This window comes from Stylophora pistillata, chromosome 1 (genome assembly GCF_964205215.1).
Source record: "Stylophora pistillata chromosome 1, jaStyPist1.2, whole genome shotgun sequence".
Lineage (NCBI taxonomy): Eukaryota > Metazoa > Cnidaria > Anthozoa > Scleractinia > Pocilloporidae > Stylophora > Stylophora pistillata.
In genome coordinates this window covers 22461797-22481910 of record NC_142519.1, presented here as the reverse complement: position 1 = coordinate 22481910, position 20114 = coordinate 22461797, and the positions used below count along the sequence as shown (strand labels likewise).

At 37.7% G+C, this 20114-nt stretch overlaps 1 protein-coding gene across 6 annotated transcripts; it reads left to right on the top strand.

The window, feature by feature from the left end:
• The first annotated feature begins 121 nt into the window (after positions 1–121).
• LOC111326424 (galanin receptor 2b) lies at positions 122–18043 on the top strand. 6 transcript variants are annotated; one of them, XM_022930422.2, is made up of 3 exons: positions 122–230; positions 9293–9405; positions 15810–18043. In XM_022930422.2, exons 2-3 carry the CDS (start codon positions 9378–9380, stop codon positions 17048–17050), a joined length of 1269 nt encoding a protein of 422 aa, XP_022786157.2. In that variant the 5' UTR covers positions 122–230; positions 9293–9377; the 3' UTR covers positions 17051–18043. The 6 variants fall into 6 exon arrangements, 5 of the variants coding, with proteins under 5 accessions (XP_022786157.2, XP_022786159.2, XP_022786156.2 ...); XM_022930424.2 differs by lacking the exon at positions 122–230 and adding an exon at positions 4467–6152; XM_022930421.2 differs by lacking the exon at positions 122–230 and adding an exon at positions 6334–6896.
• Positions 18044–20114: the final 2071 nt, after the last annotated feature.

Below are 20114 nucleotides of genomic sequence, written 5' to 3'. Positions count from 1 at the left end.
AAGAAAAAGGCAATGATTACTGCATTATGTCGTAATGATAAGAATCATTTAATCCTTTGTATACATAATTTTCATCTTATTAAAATAGCCAGAAAGGGGGTTATCATTAAAGGCGGCTTAGGCTCATTAAAGATAAAACTCGTCTGGCCTCAGCACCACTTACTTTTACAGTTAACAATACCTTAACCACGCTCTGCCGCTTCGAAATTGTATCTCATCGAAAATAACAGGTTAGTTTTGAAAAATCTGAACCTTTTTGTATCTGTGTTTGTTTCCACGTTGCCTTATTTCTTTGCTTTTGTTTGCTGTTTCATTTCTTTGCTCTTCCTACACAAGAAATTGACCATGTTCGCTTTAAAAATAGTAACATTGCAATCATCATGAGCTGTAGTCGTAATATGTATCTCATGACCAATAGTGTGCTCTGAATCAAAGATCGATCTGTTCCGCTTTTGCTGAATAATGTAATGTAGCGAAATATATTCACAGCCCGGCTGTCGACGATATTTCTCTATTTGGTTCGATTAAGCTGGTTGTAAAGAAGCTTAACCGCAAAAGTGCCGCGTACATAGCGCTCTTCAGTGACGTGTTTTTAGATTCTGCTCGAACTTTGAATCCAAACAAATTTGACCCGGCCTGTGTCGGTCTCCTCAACTATTCGAGCTTGTTTTCGATCGAGTGAGTAACGTTTTTATTTTCTTTGAATTTCACTGATTTGGTTCTAGGAGGAGAATTTGTCTTCACCTCACTGTTTACAAAATATTTCAGTTTAATTAGTGCAAAACTGTGCATTATTTGAAGCCGAATCGTGCTCACGGCATGGAATATCTACCGCTCAAACCCCGAGGGATAGATATTCTGTTCAACTGACCACAGAAATTGAAAATGACCATTTAAAAGTGTCTGGCTACGACATAAATATGGAATTTGCACCTTGAAAAGAAACAAAATAAATGTGTGCAGTAAGTAAGCATCGATGACCTATAGAGTCTGGTACCATTCATCCTTCCCTCTGTAAAATCTACTGTACAAAAAAGATCACATTAAAACCTATTTACAGGTGCACATCCGCTCCATTTATCAAGATTCTTTTGAAACTAATTATAAGTGATTTAGCTGTAGATAAATAAGGCTGGCGTATGGACTCTGAGGTTTATACGGCCGGGTGTCCGAAAGCAAGATGTAATACTGTAAAAACAGCAACTTACAACACTGCTCTAAGTATCTTGTCTATAATTAAGATATATTCATTATTCATGCATTAATAAGCAAGCAAATGGCTCCCCTTTGCGAACATTACAGGTTACTTTCTCAAGTATTAGATGTAAAAAAAAAAAAAAAAAAAAAAAAGAAAGAATAAAGAAAAGAAACACGAAGACAAAAATTTAAATCAAAGGCCCTTATGTATTAAAGGCATGATGAGAGATTTTTATAAAGGTACTGGAATTCTTTTCAGTAACCCTCGGTAACTAAGAAAGATATGTAAGCGATACTGTAAGATTGGCTTCCAGTTTTTTCTACTTCCCTTTTGAATTGGCATGCATGATAGCGAAGTTTACCTCTGCCAAATTAAAGATACGTCGTAGAACTTTTTGTTTATGTAGCCTTGCTTGAGGTACACTGTAAGCAGATCGGATCTATAAATCTAATTATTGTGATCAGTTTTTATTTCCTCACAGTGTTTATGGTGATTGGATTTAAAACGCCTGAGTCATCGTGAATCTTGGAAAACTCAGCCTGAATTGTTCCGGAAATAATTTGAATATATCAACAAAGTTGAAATGGTAAATTGGCCACCGTTACGGTTATAAAAGCTGACGTTTCGAGCGTTAGCCCTTCGTCGGAGCGAATGAATTGTTCGAGTTCGCTATTTTCTTTCTTCCCAACTTTGATTGGCTAGAATCATCTGAGCTCCTTTTCGGTTTATTCATACCTAATTGACGTTTGACAACCAAATCGAAAGTTTTTACCTGAAGGTTTCAACAAACACTGAAAAAAAAGATCTTGAACCGTGAGCGCAAAGAGTCCGAAGGACTTTACAATTGAAGAACTCTCCCGAATCAAACGGAGTGAGATAGGGAAGCACTCCCACCACTCCAGACTAAGAGAACTGCTTCCACCACGTGGCATTTTGCCAGTGTCCACGATGATATCAAGAACAGCTTTAAACCGTCAGACCACGGCATTACCCAGAACTCAAGGTTGAACTAGAATTGAAGCTTTTGTTTCATTTCTACGATTCAAGTGTGCCTTCTTCCTTAACTTGAATTTATTTTTGGACGTTTATTGTTATTTTTGGTGATGTATCAAGTGGTTAGCGTTCAGAAATAGCAGGATCACTGTTTTTCTTAACATGCTAGCGTCCCTCATACTCTTAATCTAATCTCAATATGAAGGAAATCCTGTTTTAGACGTCTTTTATAGTCCGGGACAACTGAGTAAGCTCAGCGTAGTTGTCATTATTAGAATTTTGCCTCGAGAGCATTATAAAAAAAAATCATAGATAACCAGGCGTAGTGGTTAAGGTAAGAATCTTCTTTACTCATGTTTGCTACTGTCTAACTTTATAAGTGCGACAATTTTCGCATAAAATACAAACGAGGACGGACATATCACTAATGAGCCACCAAATCGGATAGGAGTTACGAAGAACGGAAGTTTCCGTGTGTGATAAGCCTTTAGCCATCAACATAGGGTATGGGCTCCATCTGTTTTTGTCACGTATGACCTTAGAAGCCGAGATACTCTCAGTTATGGGTAACAATACTCTGTGGCATTTAAAATTTTCACCCCCAAGAGAGTCAAGTCCCTCTCCTGCCTACTTCCGATAACCTCTTTCCAGATGCAAAAAAATGCAATTGTTTTTGCAAAACTTCACCGAGCTCGTCAAAGAACTTAGCAAAAGTTTTAATGAAGAATCATTTCGGAACCAGAAAAGAAAATTAAATGATGATGATGAATTTTACTTTTAAAAGTGTGAGTGGTGGAAAAGCCTCTGAGCACTTCATTTAGATAAATTAATGATATCTGTTGTCATCCATGGTTTAAGATGCTATACATATATCGTGTAGCTCGGCGTTGTAGTTTAGATAGAACGGAAGAAGTGTGAGAAACACAAGGCATCGGAAGTACAGCTTTAAACAAAAATTACATTAGCATCTATGATACATAGACAGTTGAAATCTTTTCCTTGACGTGATTAGAGTCAACTAAACAAATTTGAATTCCGATATAATGAATATATGAAGTTCATATATTTTGAACTGCGGTATTAAATACGTATGATGCACGATCCTTCACAGTTGATAGCGCTATTTATGCAATAGCGAAAATTAGACCTGAAAAAAATCAGGCCTGTACAGGATTCGAGCCACTGACCTCTGCGATACTAGTGCAGCGCTCTACCAATTGAGCTAACAAGCCAACTGGGAGCAGGCCGTTAAGTTGATTTGTAATAAACCCGTGATGATAAATCAGATCAGATCTGATCTCAATTGGTAGAGCGCTGCACTAGTATCGCAGAGGTCAGTGGTTCGAATCCCGTACAGGCCTGATTTTTTTTTCAGGTCTAATTTTCGCTATTGCATAAATAGCGCTATCAACTGCGAAGGATCGTGCATCATACATAAATTTATAAATTTGAATTCCATTGTCATGACATCCGGTGAAGGACCCAAATGAATGTATCACAGCATGTTATCAAATTGAAGAGAAAAGTCCACTGTACAGGCCCCTGCAAAGATGCATATAGGTAACTGGGACCGAATAATTTGGCCAGAACCGATTTTTCGAAGGTTTTTTTCCAAGTGGAAAAATATCTTTATTTCAGTTCAGTTAGGAAGAACATGAAGTTCTCGACTTTTGCCGATATAACGTGGCCATCGCGAATTGCCCCAAGGTTTAAGGTAATTACGTGTCCTGGATGTGCCTACACATTCTGGGTGATGTGAGGTCAAACAATTGATATCAGTCAGATTGTGGTAAAGGTTCTAAAAATTTACGCGAACTTTAATGAAGTACGTACGTCAAGGCTCCTTTTCGTAAAGAGCGCCCTCGGTTTTTATCCATATATTTTTTCATTAACGTTGCTTCAAACATGTCTGTACTTAATAGGTGTCGATTACTTCTCATCGTCGGAAATTTCTTGATAAGCTATTAAAAGATCCTAATCAAAAAATATATCCGCCACTCGTACCGGGTCACGCTATTTGTTTGAACCAGCTCACTTTTTCACGCAGACATCAATATTTACTGCAAAGATAAGTCGGGTTCATTTATAGGAACAAATACATACGAAACCCTAATATGTATCTGATAGGTCAGATAACTAACCAAAGCCAATTTGTGTAGCAGCCAGGCTCAACACGGAAAAGATGTAGTGTAACAAGTTGCACTAAAGTTATCTGGAGTAAATTATTTGTATTTAATTTTTCTTTGCGTACGAAATATGTCGGAATTATTCATGATCAGGTGTAAGAGCTTATTCTTCAGCGTTACCCTTGTAGAGTTTCCTATATATAAGCGAGAAATGAAAACTGGAGCTAGAACACCGCACAGTCACCTTTAGGTTGTCAATTTCGATTTGCATTTTGTCTTTTGCCTTCGCCTAGGATGAAAGTGTAGGAGTTTTGAAGACAAATGCAAATGAGAATTTGATGTGTTCAAGACAATCTCGAGATGCTGAACGTCCAGAAGAGTGAGAAAAGGCCGAATTGGCGCCCAAATTTAACAGGAAATACCACTTTTATCGATTAAGAGCCTCATCAATTACTAATATAACTTCCTTATTACAGCTGCATCTCCAGTCTAATTTTGCATGGCGGTTTCATCCTAATACATAAAAATTTGCATCACTAAGACAATTTCATTACTCTGATATGATGAGGAAGTATCGCCCTTCATAAAAATCTTGTTTTCATAGCCCAGAATCCATTCGACTTTGGACGTCCAACCCACATCGCTGAGTTGTTTATTCAGGCTCGCTGGAGACTGGAATTTCCATTTCGTGATGTTCAAAATGAAAAAAAAGCTTGATATGTTCTAAAGGCTATGACATGAACGATTGGAATTCACACTGGAGACGCAAAACGATATCCTGGAGTAATAAGTTCATGACAGAGGGCTGTTACGTTCACGCATTCGGGTGTTATTGTTTAATATGATTATCACGTTCATTGTACAAGATTATGGTTAGGGGTCGACCATTTAACTTTTGAGGGGGGAGGGGTTTTGGGTAAAAAACTGAAGCAGCTCACCATGAGGTGTTTGAGTCTTCTGTCGGTTGGCACCATGACGTCGCATTGATATAACTAGTGCCCACAGTCGCCGAGGGCCGGGCTTTTTTAAAGAAAATGTCGATAAAGCAAACGAAATGGGTCTCGCTATAATCATTTGTAGCCCCTGCTAAGAACAGCCAATTTTTTAATAAATGAATAAATTTTGTCTTAGAATTGAAAGTGTTCCCATACCATTTCTTAAAGTAGCTTCCTAGTTTCCTCGTTAACTCCAATGGGAGCCTCCCCGCCTTCCCTTGAAAAGCAGTGCCAAACCTTAAGCCACCTGATGATACTTTCTGTTTTAGATAATCGTGATTTATTTCCATGAACGCGGAATTTTTTACGGAACCTGTTCTTATTATGTGTGATTTAAATTTATCTGAGTGCCATTTTTTCAAGACGTAAACTGGATTGCAGGTGATTCTTCTGCACCATTTAACATCACAGCATGTGCGCTCGGTTGTTACCAATTTGGCATCCTGAACTTCTCTCTGTTCCATAGACCACTGAACAAAAACGTGCGCCATTTTTTCGCCGTGTCTTTGTGTGTTTCTCTTTCTGAGATAGACGACCTTCTTATTCACTTGATAAATATGTACTTCTTGTCGGAAAGATTACGAATTTAATGTGTTACGATGTCCGATGATGTCGTCATGTAACCACTCAATGTCTGTGCGAGTGATCATATTCAACTTACGATAAGCTATCTGTAGATAAATCCTTAGAGTGTCCATTGGTTATTGTATATAAATTGTATTGTTCACCAAGGGTATTTTTCCTCGACAAATGACTATCACAAGAAAGCGGTAAACTGGAGGATACGACAGATTAAAACGTTTCCCACCCTTGCGGCCGAGAACCAAAGGAACTTTTCAGGTATTTATTTATTCATTGGAATTTTTGATTTCGAAGCATATTCCGTCGACAAAGATCTCACGCAGGAGTCCTAAACTTCTAAGTTTCTTAGTCCATATTGTTTGCTTAGTTACGATGTTCTGATGGATACAAAATCATTCAAACAAACATCAAATAAACTCGTTCTCCTGGAAAACCCTACTCCTAAGGCTATAAATCATACCCACGGATCAGAATTGACGCTGCAGGCCACATGGGGTGACCCGTTCTTATTTACTCAAGAGCTACGTGCTTATGGTGTTTCCGGACAAATACGTACATTTTGCCTGAAATCCGAAATTGCTAACCTGTTTTAGCTGACTGATTGAAACGATATGCCTCTTAAAAAAGGCACGCAACAGAATGCATTTGACGTATGGTCACCTTTAGAGTATATGTAACTTTATCCGCTCATCCGAGCACGATTCAGTACTGCGGTGAAATCAAGCAAGCCGAGTCAGCCTGTTATGTTATGAATTGAGCACAGTCCTCGCGGGACATGATTTAATCCCTATCAGAGACAACGCATTTTAACTGGTTGATAACTGAGTGCCGTGTGAATACAAGACAGCTCGTGGAGCCAATCCACTTTTTTTCTAGAGGTTTTGCCCTTTGGCTTTCGGTAATCCTCTACCCAGGGAATTGTCTAACTGACGCCACGAGGCGACAACTGTGAGTATTCTTGCAATTGTACTCGGTTGTAAGTCGCAAGGGCACAAACGGAAGGTTAGATGTTTTTTGGTCACCATGTCGTGCGTATCGTTTAGTACATTAAGGGTGAAGAAAATTGTTTTCTGGCACTAATTTTATGGAATATCATGGCTCTGAATTAGCAGTGATCATACAATTGGTACTGACAAGTGGCTCCTTTATCGAGAGATCAAACAGCAGGGATAGTCATAAGGCGTATCACACTTAAAAGACGAAAGTTATTGAGCTGTTTAGCAATCTTATCAATCTTCCGTATTGAGCAAAAGTAAGTGATAAATTGATAATTGTTGTTCTGGAAATTTACATCGCTGAAGGTTACTGCGTGCCAGACGTTTTTCTTGTATTTAGACCCTGCCACGATCAAATTTGCCAGAGATTCGACCGTTTGGATAAGAGTCATATTTGGTGGTGATCCGATTTTGTTCTTAATTTTTGATTGCTTAGAAAGCGGATGTGGCGGACTTGTGAGAGATATAAACCACGCCGTTTCATTCTTCATACTTTACTTGTCAATCGGAACCGCTTGTAGGCCAAAATACCGATGTAATTGCCATAACCGCATGATTAGCTAAATGGTTAGCAAATGAAAAAACAAAGTAATGCCCTCCATGTGGATATTATCTGACCTCAGCTTAATGGTATTTACTTGAACATTGGAGGGCTCAAGTTTCAAGTTATATTATTGAATTAATGGTCGGCGAATATAGGAACAACTGTTGAAAAAAATGGAACACCAGTGTTGTTTATATCGTGTTGCTGTGCCGCTTACTGGGACTTCTTTCTTTTCCTGAAATCAAACATACATTATACAAATCATTTAAACATTTGGTTTGATTGTATATCAGTTCACTTTGGGATTCTTGAGACAACAACTTTTAAGGAGCCCCATTCATAACCGAATGGACATTCATAGAGTTTCTGAATGGTTAATAGCGTAACTGATCAAGACTTCTATGTTTATTATACTGAATGCTTTTCATTTTTTTTGGACCGTTGGGAAACGGTGGTTAAGTCTTTCAGGAATCGTTTGATATAGAAAACTGCATGCGAGGATATATGGATAAGAGGGCTATTAGTCGAATGGGTACAGCGTAAATCGTCCTAACTAATGATACACACGTATGATGCACGATTCTTCGCAGTAGATAGCGCTATTTATGCAATAGCGAAAATCAGACCTGAAAAAATCAGGCCTGTGCGGGATTCGAACCACTGACCTCTGCGATACTAGTGCAGCGATCTACCAATAAGCTAACAAGCCAACTGGGAGCAGGCCGTTAAGTTGATCCGTAATAAACCCGTGATGATAAATCAGATACAATGAATATATGAAGTTCATATATTTTGAACTGCGGTATTAAATACGTATGATACACGATTCTTCGCAGTAGATAGCGCTATTTATGCAATAGCGAAAATCAGACCTGAAAAAAAATCAGGCTTGTACGGGATACACAGTTGGGACTAGAAATGTATGCAGCATAGTTTAAAACCCTTCAATGACAAAGACTGGTAAAATTCCATAACAAGATTAGTTGCAGATATCAATTAAATGGTTATTTAATATATCATTTACTACGGTGAAGAATGGAACTTTGAAATAGAGCTATGAATCTTTATTATCACTTACTTTAATTATTTACATTTTCAAAGAGAGGTTCGTGATTAAAAGTCAGTGCATTCATCAGTGATATGACATTTCCCCTTTTTGATGCTCTTGTTGTTTTCAAGTAATAACACATAAGGTAAGGTGCTATACGAAAAAAAGCGGCGTCCTTGGACTATTTAGTAGGATAATTATCGACAAATATGCGGCGCAAGTAATACTATGTGGGAACAAACTATATTTGACGTTGATCGATCGATCAATTTTTGACATGCACTTTTTAATCATTAGCGCGACTCCTAAAGGAGCTGGCATTATGATCCTTTGATCCCTCTCTTTGTTGAATTTTAACTTTGCTCCATCTGAATGGAGCATAAAGATTTCATCTCTTCCGAAACGTTTTTAAAATGCGTGTATAAATCGCAAAGAGATCATATACGAAAAGATTGTCGATGAATATTAGTGTAATAAAAGTCTCATGAGGTTATTCTCTTGAGGTAGTTTTCCTTTGTATTCACTGGTAAACAAGTTTAATTGCTGGCTAAATCTCTTGAAATGTATCGTTACTAGAACAGAGGACTGCTTTTCACTCCCTGTCAGCTCTTTTGTGGTGGCCGATATCCTAATGGCTTTGGTGGTTTTCGTAAACAAAAAAAGTCCTTTAACTCCAGAGTAATTGAAAGTCAATAAACCATGGATATCAGTGCTCGTCCATTCTAACCGTACTGATCGCCTCTAGATCAGATGCTTGGTGCACTATGAGTGTAAAAGGTGTAATAGACAGGAAAATTACTCTTTTTTGCAGAGTTCGGACCTACATACAAAATAAAACCTAAAGGAAGGGAGGTTAAAGAAGAGAAGAACCTCGACAGCACCAATATTCCCAGAAAATGACAAACTCCTCGTTAGCAAATGAAGGTAAGGAAGTTTTAATCTGGTTAAGAGGTTAGGCTTGTCATTTTTAGTCGTAATCCGATTGCTTTGACTTATTCTGATGAAACCTTGCCTAGAATCTTTCACTCTAAACAACTGACATGTGCCCGCTGGAATTTCTAATGTGTCTTCGTTTTTCTATATGTTAGAGTTCACCCTTTTTGCCACCGACATTAAAACACTTAAGTCGCTGATTTGTAAGTAAACTAAGCTTAGATTTGTTTCAAGCGATGTATGCATGACAAACATGAAAAACGGATAGAATGATTGCTCGATCTAAGTAATTTATAGTATGTCCAGTGACTGAGGTCTTAAGGCAACGCTATATTTCATCTCATTAAAGGCTTTTATTCTCTGCCAAAAGACTACGTAAATCTGCAATTTTTTTTTCGTCTTTCTCTATATTTAGTCATAGATGGGAGCCGTAAATTTTTAAAATGTCAAACTCATGAAGATTTGGTCAGCTGAACTGCATAATTTTAAGCTATTCTCAACAGTAATGTCAAAATATTTTCAGAGTAATGTAGACTGGTACGAATTGGTCATAGTGACCGATTCAATTCGGCAGAGAGCTGAAGGTTCCGCGTTTGCATTAGTGGCATTTAGCCTCAACTTTATAAAGTAATAAAATCTAACTAGAATCTCTAATTATATCAACAAATATGTATGATAAAGCAAGCATAGCTGTCGAAGCTTCACTCTACAAGTTCGCGTGCATGACGTTTGCAATATTGAAAGACTGACCAAATGGACATCGCAGAATAGCCCCGGGCTGATAAATGTAATATCATTCACATTTATCCGTTCCGATTACTCAACAGCTACAGAGATAAAATAGTGGCAAATGAGCAAACGCAATGGTGTGTTGTGCTCCAGGGTATCGGATTGTCTACAGTTGGCATGAATACGAAATGGATCAGAGGTCGTTTCGGTGGATGAACAACTTCAAAGTGTAAAGACATTCCGCGTGCCGTGGACCTAAAAAGTCCTTTTGTGTGTTTGTTTTATTTACTAATAACTTCTATGACTGCTACCATAACTGCTATAACTGCAGCAATTTATCTTCTCTTGTCTGTTTTCTCTTTTCTTTTCAAGTACATTAAAGTGTAAGGAATTAAAAGGAGACTTGATGAGCGCCGTGGGGTAGCTAGGCTGAGCCTGATGTGTAGGAACGTCGCTCAGAGAAAATCTGACACTTTCTCACACAAAAGTGCGGCTTTATACCATATAATAGAGGTAGAAATAATGATCATCATGAACATATCGAAAGCTGTAATCCTTACGGTATTAAATTAAGCGTGTAATTTGTGCATTCTGCGAATGATGAGAAGACAGTTTTATGATTTATCATGCTGATAGTCATCTATTGTTGAAACCTTTCTGAGCTTCAGCTGACACCAGCAATCCAATATTAATCATCAATCTTACTCATTCAAAGTGACCGTTGCGTGGATAAAGAAGATCGTGATTAATGCAAATGATTTGATAGTTCCAAATATCAAACCCTCGGACTAAGATCGCAGAAAGACATAATATATATTATGCAGTTATAACTTGTGACGATGGTCCATAAATTCCAAAAAGAAAAATATAAGAGCAAAATATTACTTCCGTAATTATCTTATGGGGTCAATACGAGTATATATTCAGGGATATGGATAGTACAGCTACAAAATGGAGCCCGAAGATATGGGTTATATTTTGCTTGTTGAAACTTCGGCATATCATTACTTAATCAGCCATTATGCTAATAATAGGGACAATTCCTCCATGGGTTATATCAAGTAGCCCCAGTAGGTTCGTCTAACACGCATGCTTTTGTCAGTTCACGAATTTACCGTTTGAGGAAGAAAGGAAATAAGCTTTTACCTCCTGCCGAAAGTGATGGATGCCATAAAAACGAGTAAAGGACGACAGCTTTTATTCTCATCACGCCTAAACACAGGTGGTTAAAAGACAATCACTGACGTCGTATTCTAACGATCGCTGAAATCAAGAGGAAAGTTCGGCCTCAATCAAAACAACATAAAGTTAAAACCCATATGGTGTATATGTCATGTCCGCCGATTCTTATTTTTCTTATCTTCACCCTATTGTGTGTGTGGTATTGATGTCCAAACTGTGATTTATCAAATCATATCAAATCGTGCCGTATAGGCTTTGATGATAAGAGGGAAGCAGGAGACTCCTAAAACAACTGAATTAATTGTCGTCGAACGCCAGTGACAACTCACGCATTGAAAAGGAACTATCCAAACTAGATGATAAGTACATTTTCATAACAATTGCTCCTTGCCATTCACACCATTTCACTTGATTCGAGGCGAGTTTTTTGTTATTGTTCTTCCTATAAAGATTCCTCTTTCGTTAAGTCAACGCCTACCAAATCTTCAACCATTTACTTAACGAAAGAAAATGAAACTGTCACAGTGCCAACTTGTATTATTACTTAGTTCAATTATGACCTAATGGAAACTACTGAGAACTTTAGGAGGAAAAATCTCTCTCGGGGGAAAAAGCTATGCGGTATTGAGGCGAGTATTTCTTTGTCATTTTCTTTGAGTCATAAGGTGGTAATTAAAAATCAAGAACACCCAAACGCCGAGTTTCTTTAAATGGTCGCGTGTGAAATATAATTAACATTTTTCCTCGAGTCACGCAAAAAGCTCAACGCGGAACCACATTTCATCAAAGGTACTCTGTTTCAGTTGTTGTCTTTCGTCAACATCCTTTCAGTGACACAGTATGACAGGTCAGAATTTCTACTAAAAAGTATCACATTATCTATCTGGTTTTTTTTTAGATCAAGGGTATAATGTATGATTATTACATACATCTTAACGAAACTATGGGTAAATACGTTGTTTAGTTAGGAGTCACTCTGGTTTGAAAAGTGGTCAATACTCTCAGCGGAACGGTTTTGTAGAGATAAGTTCCCAGAATTTAGTTCATAAGAGGGCGTTTTTTACTTTAAGAATTGAATAACAACCAGTTTTTAATTCCATTACTGGACCAATACACAGGGCTGCAAATAACGGCCGGATAACGGACAATGTCCGGTCAAAATTGGGTACTGACCGGATAAATCCTTGGATTGCCGGACATCTTGTCCGGTCCTTTACCGACTCGTTCAAAGAATTTTTAATTTTTAACTGTTTGATAATCACAAGGGATAACAGTCATGTTTCCGAAAGAAAAAAAAAACGAATATAAAAGTAGACAAATTAGTGGTCGAGAAATTCCAGGCAGTCGCAAGTTTCCACGATGTCATCAAGTCTTGTCGCGACCGCAAATCATCGTGTCTTCCGTTATTTTATTTACTTAATTTAAGTGTTACCAGTTAGTAGAGGCTTGTACCTTTAGCTAGATACCATCATTTACTCTTAAATAAAGTGATTGATTGTTTGATTGATTGAATGATCGGAATGCACCCTCACGAAGAATAATCTTACTGCATCGAGAATACTCCAAGGAGCATTTGTTGCAAAGTGCAAAAAGCGAGCAAAAGGCCCAAAACCTGGAGAATCCGACCACTCTTTTACTCTAACAAAAAGAAAACATAGTGTTTGAAAAAAAAGAAGTCGAAAAGAACAAACCATATGTCACTTCAAGCAAACCCAGCAAAACGTGCTTGGTTACTAAGCTTTCTGGTGATTAACTCAAAAATGGAGCGTATAACACAGAAAGTGGAAGAATAACGTTGTCTTTAAGGGATTCTAAATGGAAGAAAGTCAGCGAGCGCAACAATTGCACTTGGAATAAGACGCCATGCATTTTATACAATTACGTACAGTGGTGCCGAATTTCGAAACCCTAAGACGATACGAGTTAAAGTTAAGTGTTTCTTATTTATATTTAAGCTTACATTTCAGTTAACTTAATTAAGAGATCGATTGAACCCTTCAGCTTTCACACATTCTGCATGTTTTACTTTAAGTTCAGTTGTAGAACTGATGTGGCGATTGCCAAAGTGTAATATTTAATTATAAGTGATTTTGCCAGATGTAAAGTAAAACGGACAATTGCGGTTGTATCTTGCGCAACCGTTCCACGTACTCAATGCGAGGCTGCTTCTGCAGTAAAGAGTAGTAAAATTATTAACTTGTAATTTTTATTGCCAGACCGACTTGGATTCAGTTGTTTTTTTAGTTGTAAAATTATTACTGTGCAATCTGGGTTCACTATCGCAAGAGCTCCGACTGTTAAAATCTGACCGGCCAAAAACGGGTAGTGTCCGAGCAAAAGCATGTTTGACCGGACAACGTGACCGGCGACTGCCCGTTAGTTATTTGCGGTCTTGATACAGAAGTCACCTTTTACATCTAACTAGTATCATGTCAACATTTGTCATATATCTTAGCTCGATAGTTTAGTTGTCGCAAAGTAAGCAACAGGATCCAACTCGTTGTTCTCAAGTCTGTTTATTTTTAGGAACCAAGAAAGGAGAGAATGTTTGAAATTTGAACGTTAACCTCTCTACATTCCAAGCGGAAACAACATTTGTATTCTCAATGGTATGAGAATGCGGGGGTATCATTGTCAAACGTGGGCATGTACCTTTTTTTATACCTCAGTATATTCTGAAACATGCTCCACCATACTTTGTACTTTAATTACTTTACCGAGTCGATTTCACCAAGAAATATTTCGCTCTTCCTGATGAGATGTACAATTCGATTTAGTAATATTTGTCACTAATGAAGGCTCTTGCGCTTGTCTGATTGGCAGATCTTCTCAGTTTCAAGTGTTGAATACTTGAACTAAGATCTATAAGAGGGTACTTGGTTTGAATTCTAACCTTAGGGGGAACAGCCAATCAGAAATAAATGTTGTAAATTGTTGATCTGCTATTTCTGTTTTGAAAATACAAAATCCATCATAAATGCAATGACACGGCGATTGATTCGTAACAAAAGTTACTATGGACGGATACATGCATACCCTCACGTTCATTTTGTTTGTTTAATAATATCCGAAGCATCGATTGTCAGGTAACATATGACGTGAGTTGCTCACCATATCAAAGTATATCATGATTCTGCCCCACAGTTAGATCAAACTTAAGGAAGTTTTCATATTTCATGAAACGGAATTGCGTGCTGAACAGTAGGTGATATGACTAGAGCAAAGATCTTAATCATTTTTTCATCACTTCGTGCAATAAAAATTAATTCAGCAATCGAATGGTTGTCTCCAGCAGATAACTGATAAGTAAACAAGATTAAAGGAGGACATAAATATCGATTCATGAACACCTTTTTTTTTTTTTTTTTCAAACAACACACGTGGACCTTGAAGGTTCTCCGAAAATTGCATTCCAGTCAAGGGCGTGTCTTGTAAGAAAGTTTTGAGCAGCATAGTAACCATGACGACAATGAAACTGAAGTGAATTGTGTTGTCACGGTATGATAAAAGATAGCTTTCGAGTTGTTCACGGCAAGCGGCCCCAGACCCAATACCACTGACTCGTTGCTAGTCGCGAGTGATGATTTCAAACTGATTAAAAAGACATGTGATCTTTTCAGAAGGTTTTTGGGCTTACTTGGGAGCTACATGAGCTACAAGAACCAACAAAAGCTATCTACTGGAAAAAACCATATTAATCGAAATCATAAGCATCTATCATAATTTGTCTAAAGATTAGAAATTATTTTGGAGATTCACTAGTGTCAGTCACTAGGTCGATCCAGAATAAGAAATTTGAGACATGGAGTTTTATATATATGAATGTATATATATATATATACATTCATCTTTTCCACTTCAAAATCCACTTTTTTGGCGGATTATTAATAAGACCTAATAAATGTAAAGATGAAAAATTACGTAAGTTTTACGGCGCTTTTGCGTAATAGCGTGCTCAACCACCTATGGATGTACTTAAAATGATGCGTCCGGCATGAAGAACTAGGACCGTACAGTGGTGTATAGAGACAATGGTGGCAAGTAACTGAATAAGAATATTGAAATCCACTAAACAAATTGCGATCAACGTTCACTCATTTCAAGTTATTCGGTAGAAGGAAATTGGAACCGAAAAATTTGCGCGGATTATTTATTCACTTTTAAGATTTCACATCTCTATGGTGCTCGAATAAACAGACATTTTACGTTGCCAAACATCACTGGTTTTTTCTACAAGTTAGTAAGCCACGGCAGTATTTACCTACGGAAAAACAACGCGCGTGATCTCTTCGATTAAAATCCACCTAGTTCACGCGTCGCCGTTAATATCACAAATCTCCACTTTTTCCGCTACGGCAAGTAAATGTCGCGAGAATAATGGACTTTCTTCCCAATTAGATACTTGGTGAGCAAATCAACCTTGATTGTTTTAAAAGCCTTTTCAAATCTGTTTTCTCATAGCTTTTGTGTTGGTTTTATCTTAGGCAACGGCAGCACTATGGCAAAGTGCGGAGGCAGCGGGCTGGGGGATAGTACAGTGGCATTACAAGCAACCCTAACCCTACTGTATGCAATCATCTTTCCCGTCGCCCTTTTGGGAAACTCGCTTGTTCTGTATGTGGTCTTCAAGAGACAGAGCATGAGGAACGTGCTGAATCTTCTTATTGTCAATATGGCAGTTGCTGACCTTCTGGTAACAATCTTCGTCATGCCTTGGTCTGTCTCCTATCTCTTTGTGAGACTTCAATGGTTTGGAGGAATCTTTGGCAAAATCCTGTGCAAGACGATCCATTTCTCTTTTACGACGTCGCTCGCAGCGTCAGTTATCACACTTATGGTCATCACAGTGGATAGATTTCTGACAATCGTGTTTGTATGGAAAACTTGTCTTAACCTCAGAACTTCGAAAGTCTCTTTGGTTATAATCTGGATTATGTCGATTGTCATCATGGGACATTACCTTGAGGTTTTCAAAGTTAACCAACCACTCAAGGACGTGGGAAACGACAATTATTACTGTCACCCCGACTGGCAGCGAATGCCTGCTCACTTCGACAAATTCTTCAATGTTACGGTGTTTGTGGCGCTCTACGCGTTTCCCTTAATTTTGATGGCGATTCTGTACTCCATGATTATTCATAAGTTATGGAGAGAAAGAATTGCAAGCGGAGGCGACACAAATATTAACAGCTCCAAGAAACGAGTGGTAAAGATGCTGATAACAGTAACACTTGCCTTTGCGGTGTGTTGGCTCCCTCTACACATCATGCACTATTACATATACTTTGAACTCGAGACGTTTACGTGCATGTCGAGTTATCTGGTGCTGATGTCGTTCTGGCTTGGACACGCCAACAGCGCAGTCAATCCAGTGCTTTACGTGATTTTCAATAAGACCTTCCGCCGAGCGTTTCTACAGGCCTTGCACATCGAGTCGTTCAACAGTATCCACTTGAGGACTTCCATTGTACGGGTAACGTCAGACAGAAGGTCTTCATCGCCCTTTACACCAACTAAGACCTCTTTCAAAAACGGAAATAATAACGAGGAAAGCCATCCTTATACTCCACCTATCTCAAATTCACGATCCCAAAAAGAGATTTATGCCTATGGCAAACTGATACAACGGAACGAACACTCTAAATCATCTAATTCATGCTCTGATGACGGCAAGACAAATCGTCGCTCCATAATGGTTGTAATGGACAAAATGACTAGTGTCTGAACTAAATATAAAGAAAACCAGGGACATAACAATATGTACTTATTGACCGAGTGTGGACGGGGCTGGCTCGCTAGCTGCGGTCGATCTGTACGTCACAACCTTGAGCCGTTCCAACCAAACTCAGTTAATAATCATTTTTTATTATTTGACCTCTAAGTGTTGAAAATTTGAACCCAGATTGGACGCGATAGACGGGCACACGCAGCCACACGAGCACAAAAAAATTCTGTAATGAGAACTTTTCTTTTCTTTTTTTCATGTCAGAACAAGAAACTCCTAATTCCTTGTAAATCGCGATTTCTTTTCTCATTTCTGTTTTCCTGTTTTTGTAACAAAGCGACGCGGGGGCAGCAGAGCTGGACGGTTTTTTCCGGACCAGCTCACGTCAACCCGTCCGCCCCTGCACACTTCAGCTTTTACTATAGTTTTTTTTTATAGGACTGCGCGAGCGGGGCCGAACGGGTCATTTGATAAAACGGTGTAATGTTTAAAGTGCCATAATTATTGAGATGAATTCCAAAGCTTATCATTCAATTCTTGGTTTGAAGGACAGTAGGGTTAGATTTGTTTCATTCTAAGTATCCTGTAATTTGTAGAAGCCGATTGTATTTTGTGTTGTAAATATCCAGTGCCATAGGTGGTGTAACATTTTGAGATTGCTTACAAAAAGGTGTGCTCATATTAACCGACTTAAAGAATAATCAGTGATAGCTAAAGGCAGAAGCAAGACTGGCTAACTTAAGTGGTGTTGTGCATTTTTACCACTGAAACGCTAGTTTGATTGATCTACATTACAAATGCTGTTTAATTTTGTACTTAGAAAAGTGGTTTAATTAAAAGGTTATCTTAAGCAAAACAAGCGAGTATGTCGAAAGAGTAGAGTGTTTTCACTGAAGTTGACATTTTAGTTAATTCTATTTTTACTTTACTAGTCTAGTGAAACCATAGTGCTATATTTTACTTAAAAAGCTTCATTAAAATGATAGAAAGCTGTTTGATTTTAAACTCTTCGGAAACTGACCATCCACCGAAGCTTAATGAAAGTGAACTGATAGTGCGAATGCAGACTGAATAGCAAGTTAAAAATAGCGAGATTACTTTTGTATTGGGTTAGTGGTGTTCGTGTAAGTGTTCGTCTTGATGCTTGGTTGAGTGTTCTTTGATTTTACGATTTTATTTGCGTTACGTTTCAGAATATCCAGTATTTCAAGTGAAAATTTTAAGTCAGTCTGACCCCCAATCTAGTAGTTCCAAAGCCTATAAGGAAACAAATTTGATCTCTAAGATTGGTCGGGCGGTGTGTCTCCGTTTTTGTATCGTAATAAATCTCAACGTGATGGGAAATGGCTTGTTTTAAGATATAACCTCAATATACGCAAGAGAAGATCCTGCTCTTACGCCAAGATAGAGACCAGGCTGAAATCACTGACTTCATTTATAGAGGGCGTAAGATTCAATGCTGGTTAAAATGATTGATTTTCAATTGCAGGTTGCATCTTAGAGTTGCTTTAGCTGATATTTTAATCTAAATAACGTTAAGATATGATAATTTAGAGACCAGCTAGGATCGCGTGGAACGTTTCGCCAATCAGAACGATCCCTGAAATAGAAACATGCTAAGAAAGGAAAAACTGAATTGTAATTTTCTAATTTTACACCAAACAATGGCGAGATTTTCACCCTTAGGTAATACTTGCCCTGACGATGGCTGGGCTTTTTAATGCTCATAGAGTGCAAGTTTTAACGCGTTCAAGAATAACATATATTTTTTTGCGTGGAAATAATCGACAGACATCACCTAATTCATATATTTGATTACATAGATCGACTTAATACTGACGACCGGACTACTGGCTCCTCTTCTCTTTGTAAATGAGTGGGGCTATATAAAATTTCATGGTGCAATCTCCAATTCCCGAACAACAAAAACCTTTGCCAGATTATCCTTGAGTTTTCATCAAATCACAGAAATTTTACAAAATCGATAGGCATATAAATCGTGTTTTTTCCCGCCACCTTGAAATATAAATTTCCAGCAAGTTTGATTGCAGAAAACAGAATCCAATTACTCATAGAAATGCTTTCGGATGCAGATGTCGGAGCAGAAAAATTTTGGTCTGCTGAGGTGAGATCAATATTGCATCACTGGCAGACTTATTATTCTCATCATCATCATCATCATCATCATCATCATCATCATCATCATCATCATCATTTTATTTATTAATGTAGGTTAAATTAAGGCAGCCCATAGGGCTGATGTGGACCTACAATATAATACAATTCTTATTATAAAATAGTACAAACATTATTACAATATTACATTGATGAAAATATTTTAATGATACAATATAAAATATATAAAAGTAAAATATATAAAAGTAAATATATTAAATGATTCACTTATGAAGTTCTTTTATAATGACAGTCTTAATCATAAATAAACTCATTGTATTTATTCTTATTTAAAATAGTTTCCTTGTCAAAAGTAAAGTTATTAATATCCACAACAGACTTTCTTAGAATGTTTTTGAAGGCATCTGTGTTTACTTCGGAAATTTTAACTTTGCTATTCAAATAATTCCAAATATGAGGGCCTCTATATTGAGCTGATTGTCTGCCAAAATCAGTTTTAATCCTCTTAATAGTCATTTGATTGGGTATTCTAGATGCTCGAATGCAGACTTTCTTTGTAAAAAGATCCAATATAGGTTTAGGTTCCAGGCCATAAAATACTTTAGACATCAACATAAGTAAGTGCCTCTTATAATAGTAGTCTATTGGTAACCATTTGGAGTCTTTCGAGGATGTATTATTCTTATTCATCACCCGACAAGCTCTTTTATAATTGAGATGTTGAACAATTACCACATACTGCTATTGCATAGGTTACACAAGGAATAATTGTTTTGAAATAATAGATATCTTGTAATACAGGTTGTGGAAGATGACACATTCTTTTCAATGCACATACTTTATTGGAAAAGTTCTTGTTAACTTTCTCAATATGAGCAGACCATGACAGTTTATTATCAATGGTGACGCCAAGGCAAGTAGTGGAAGT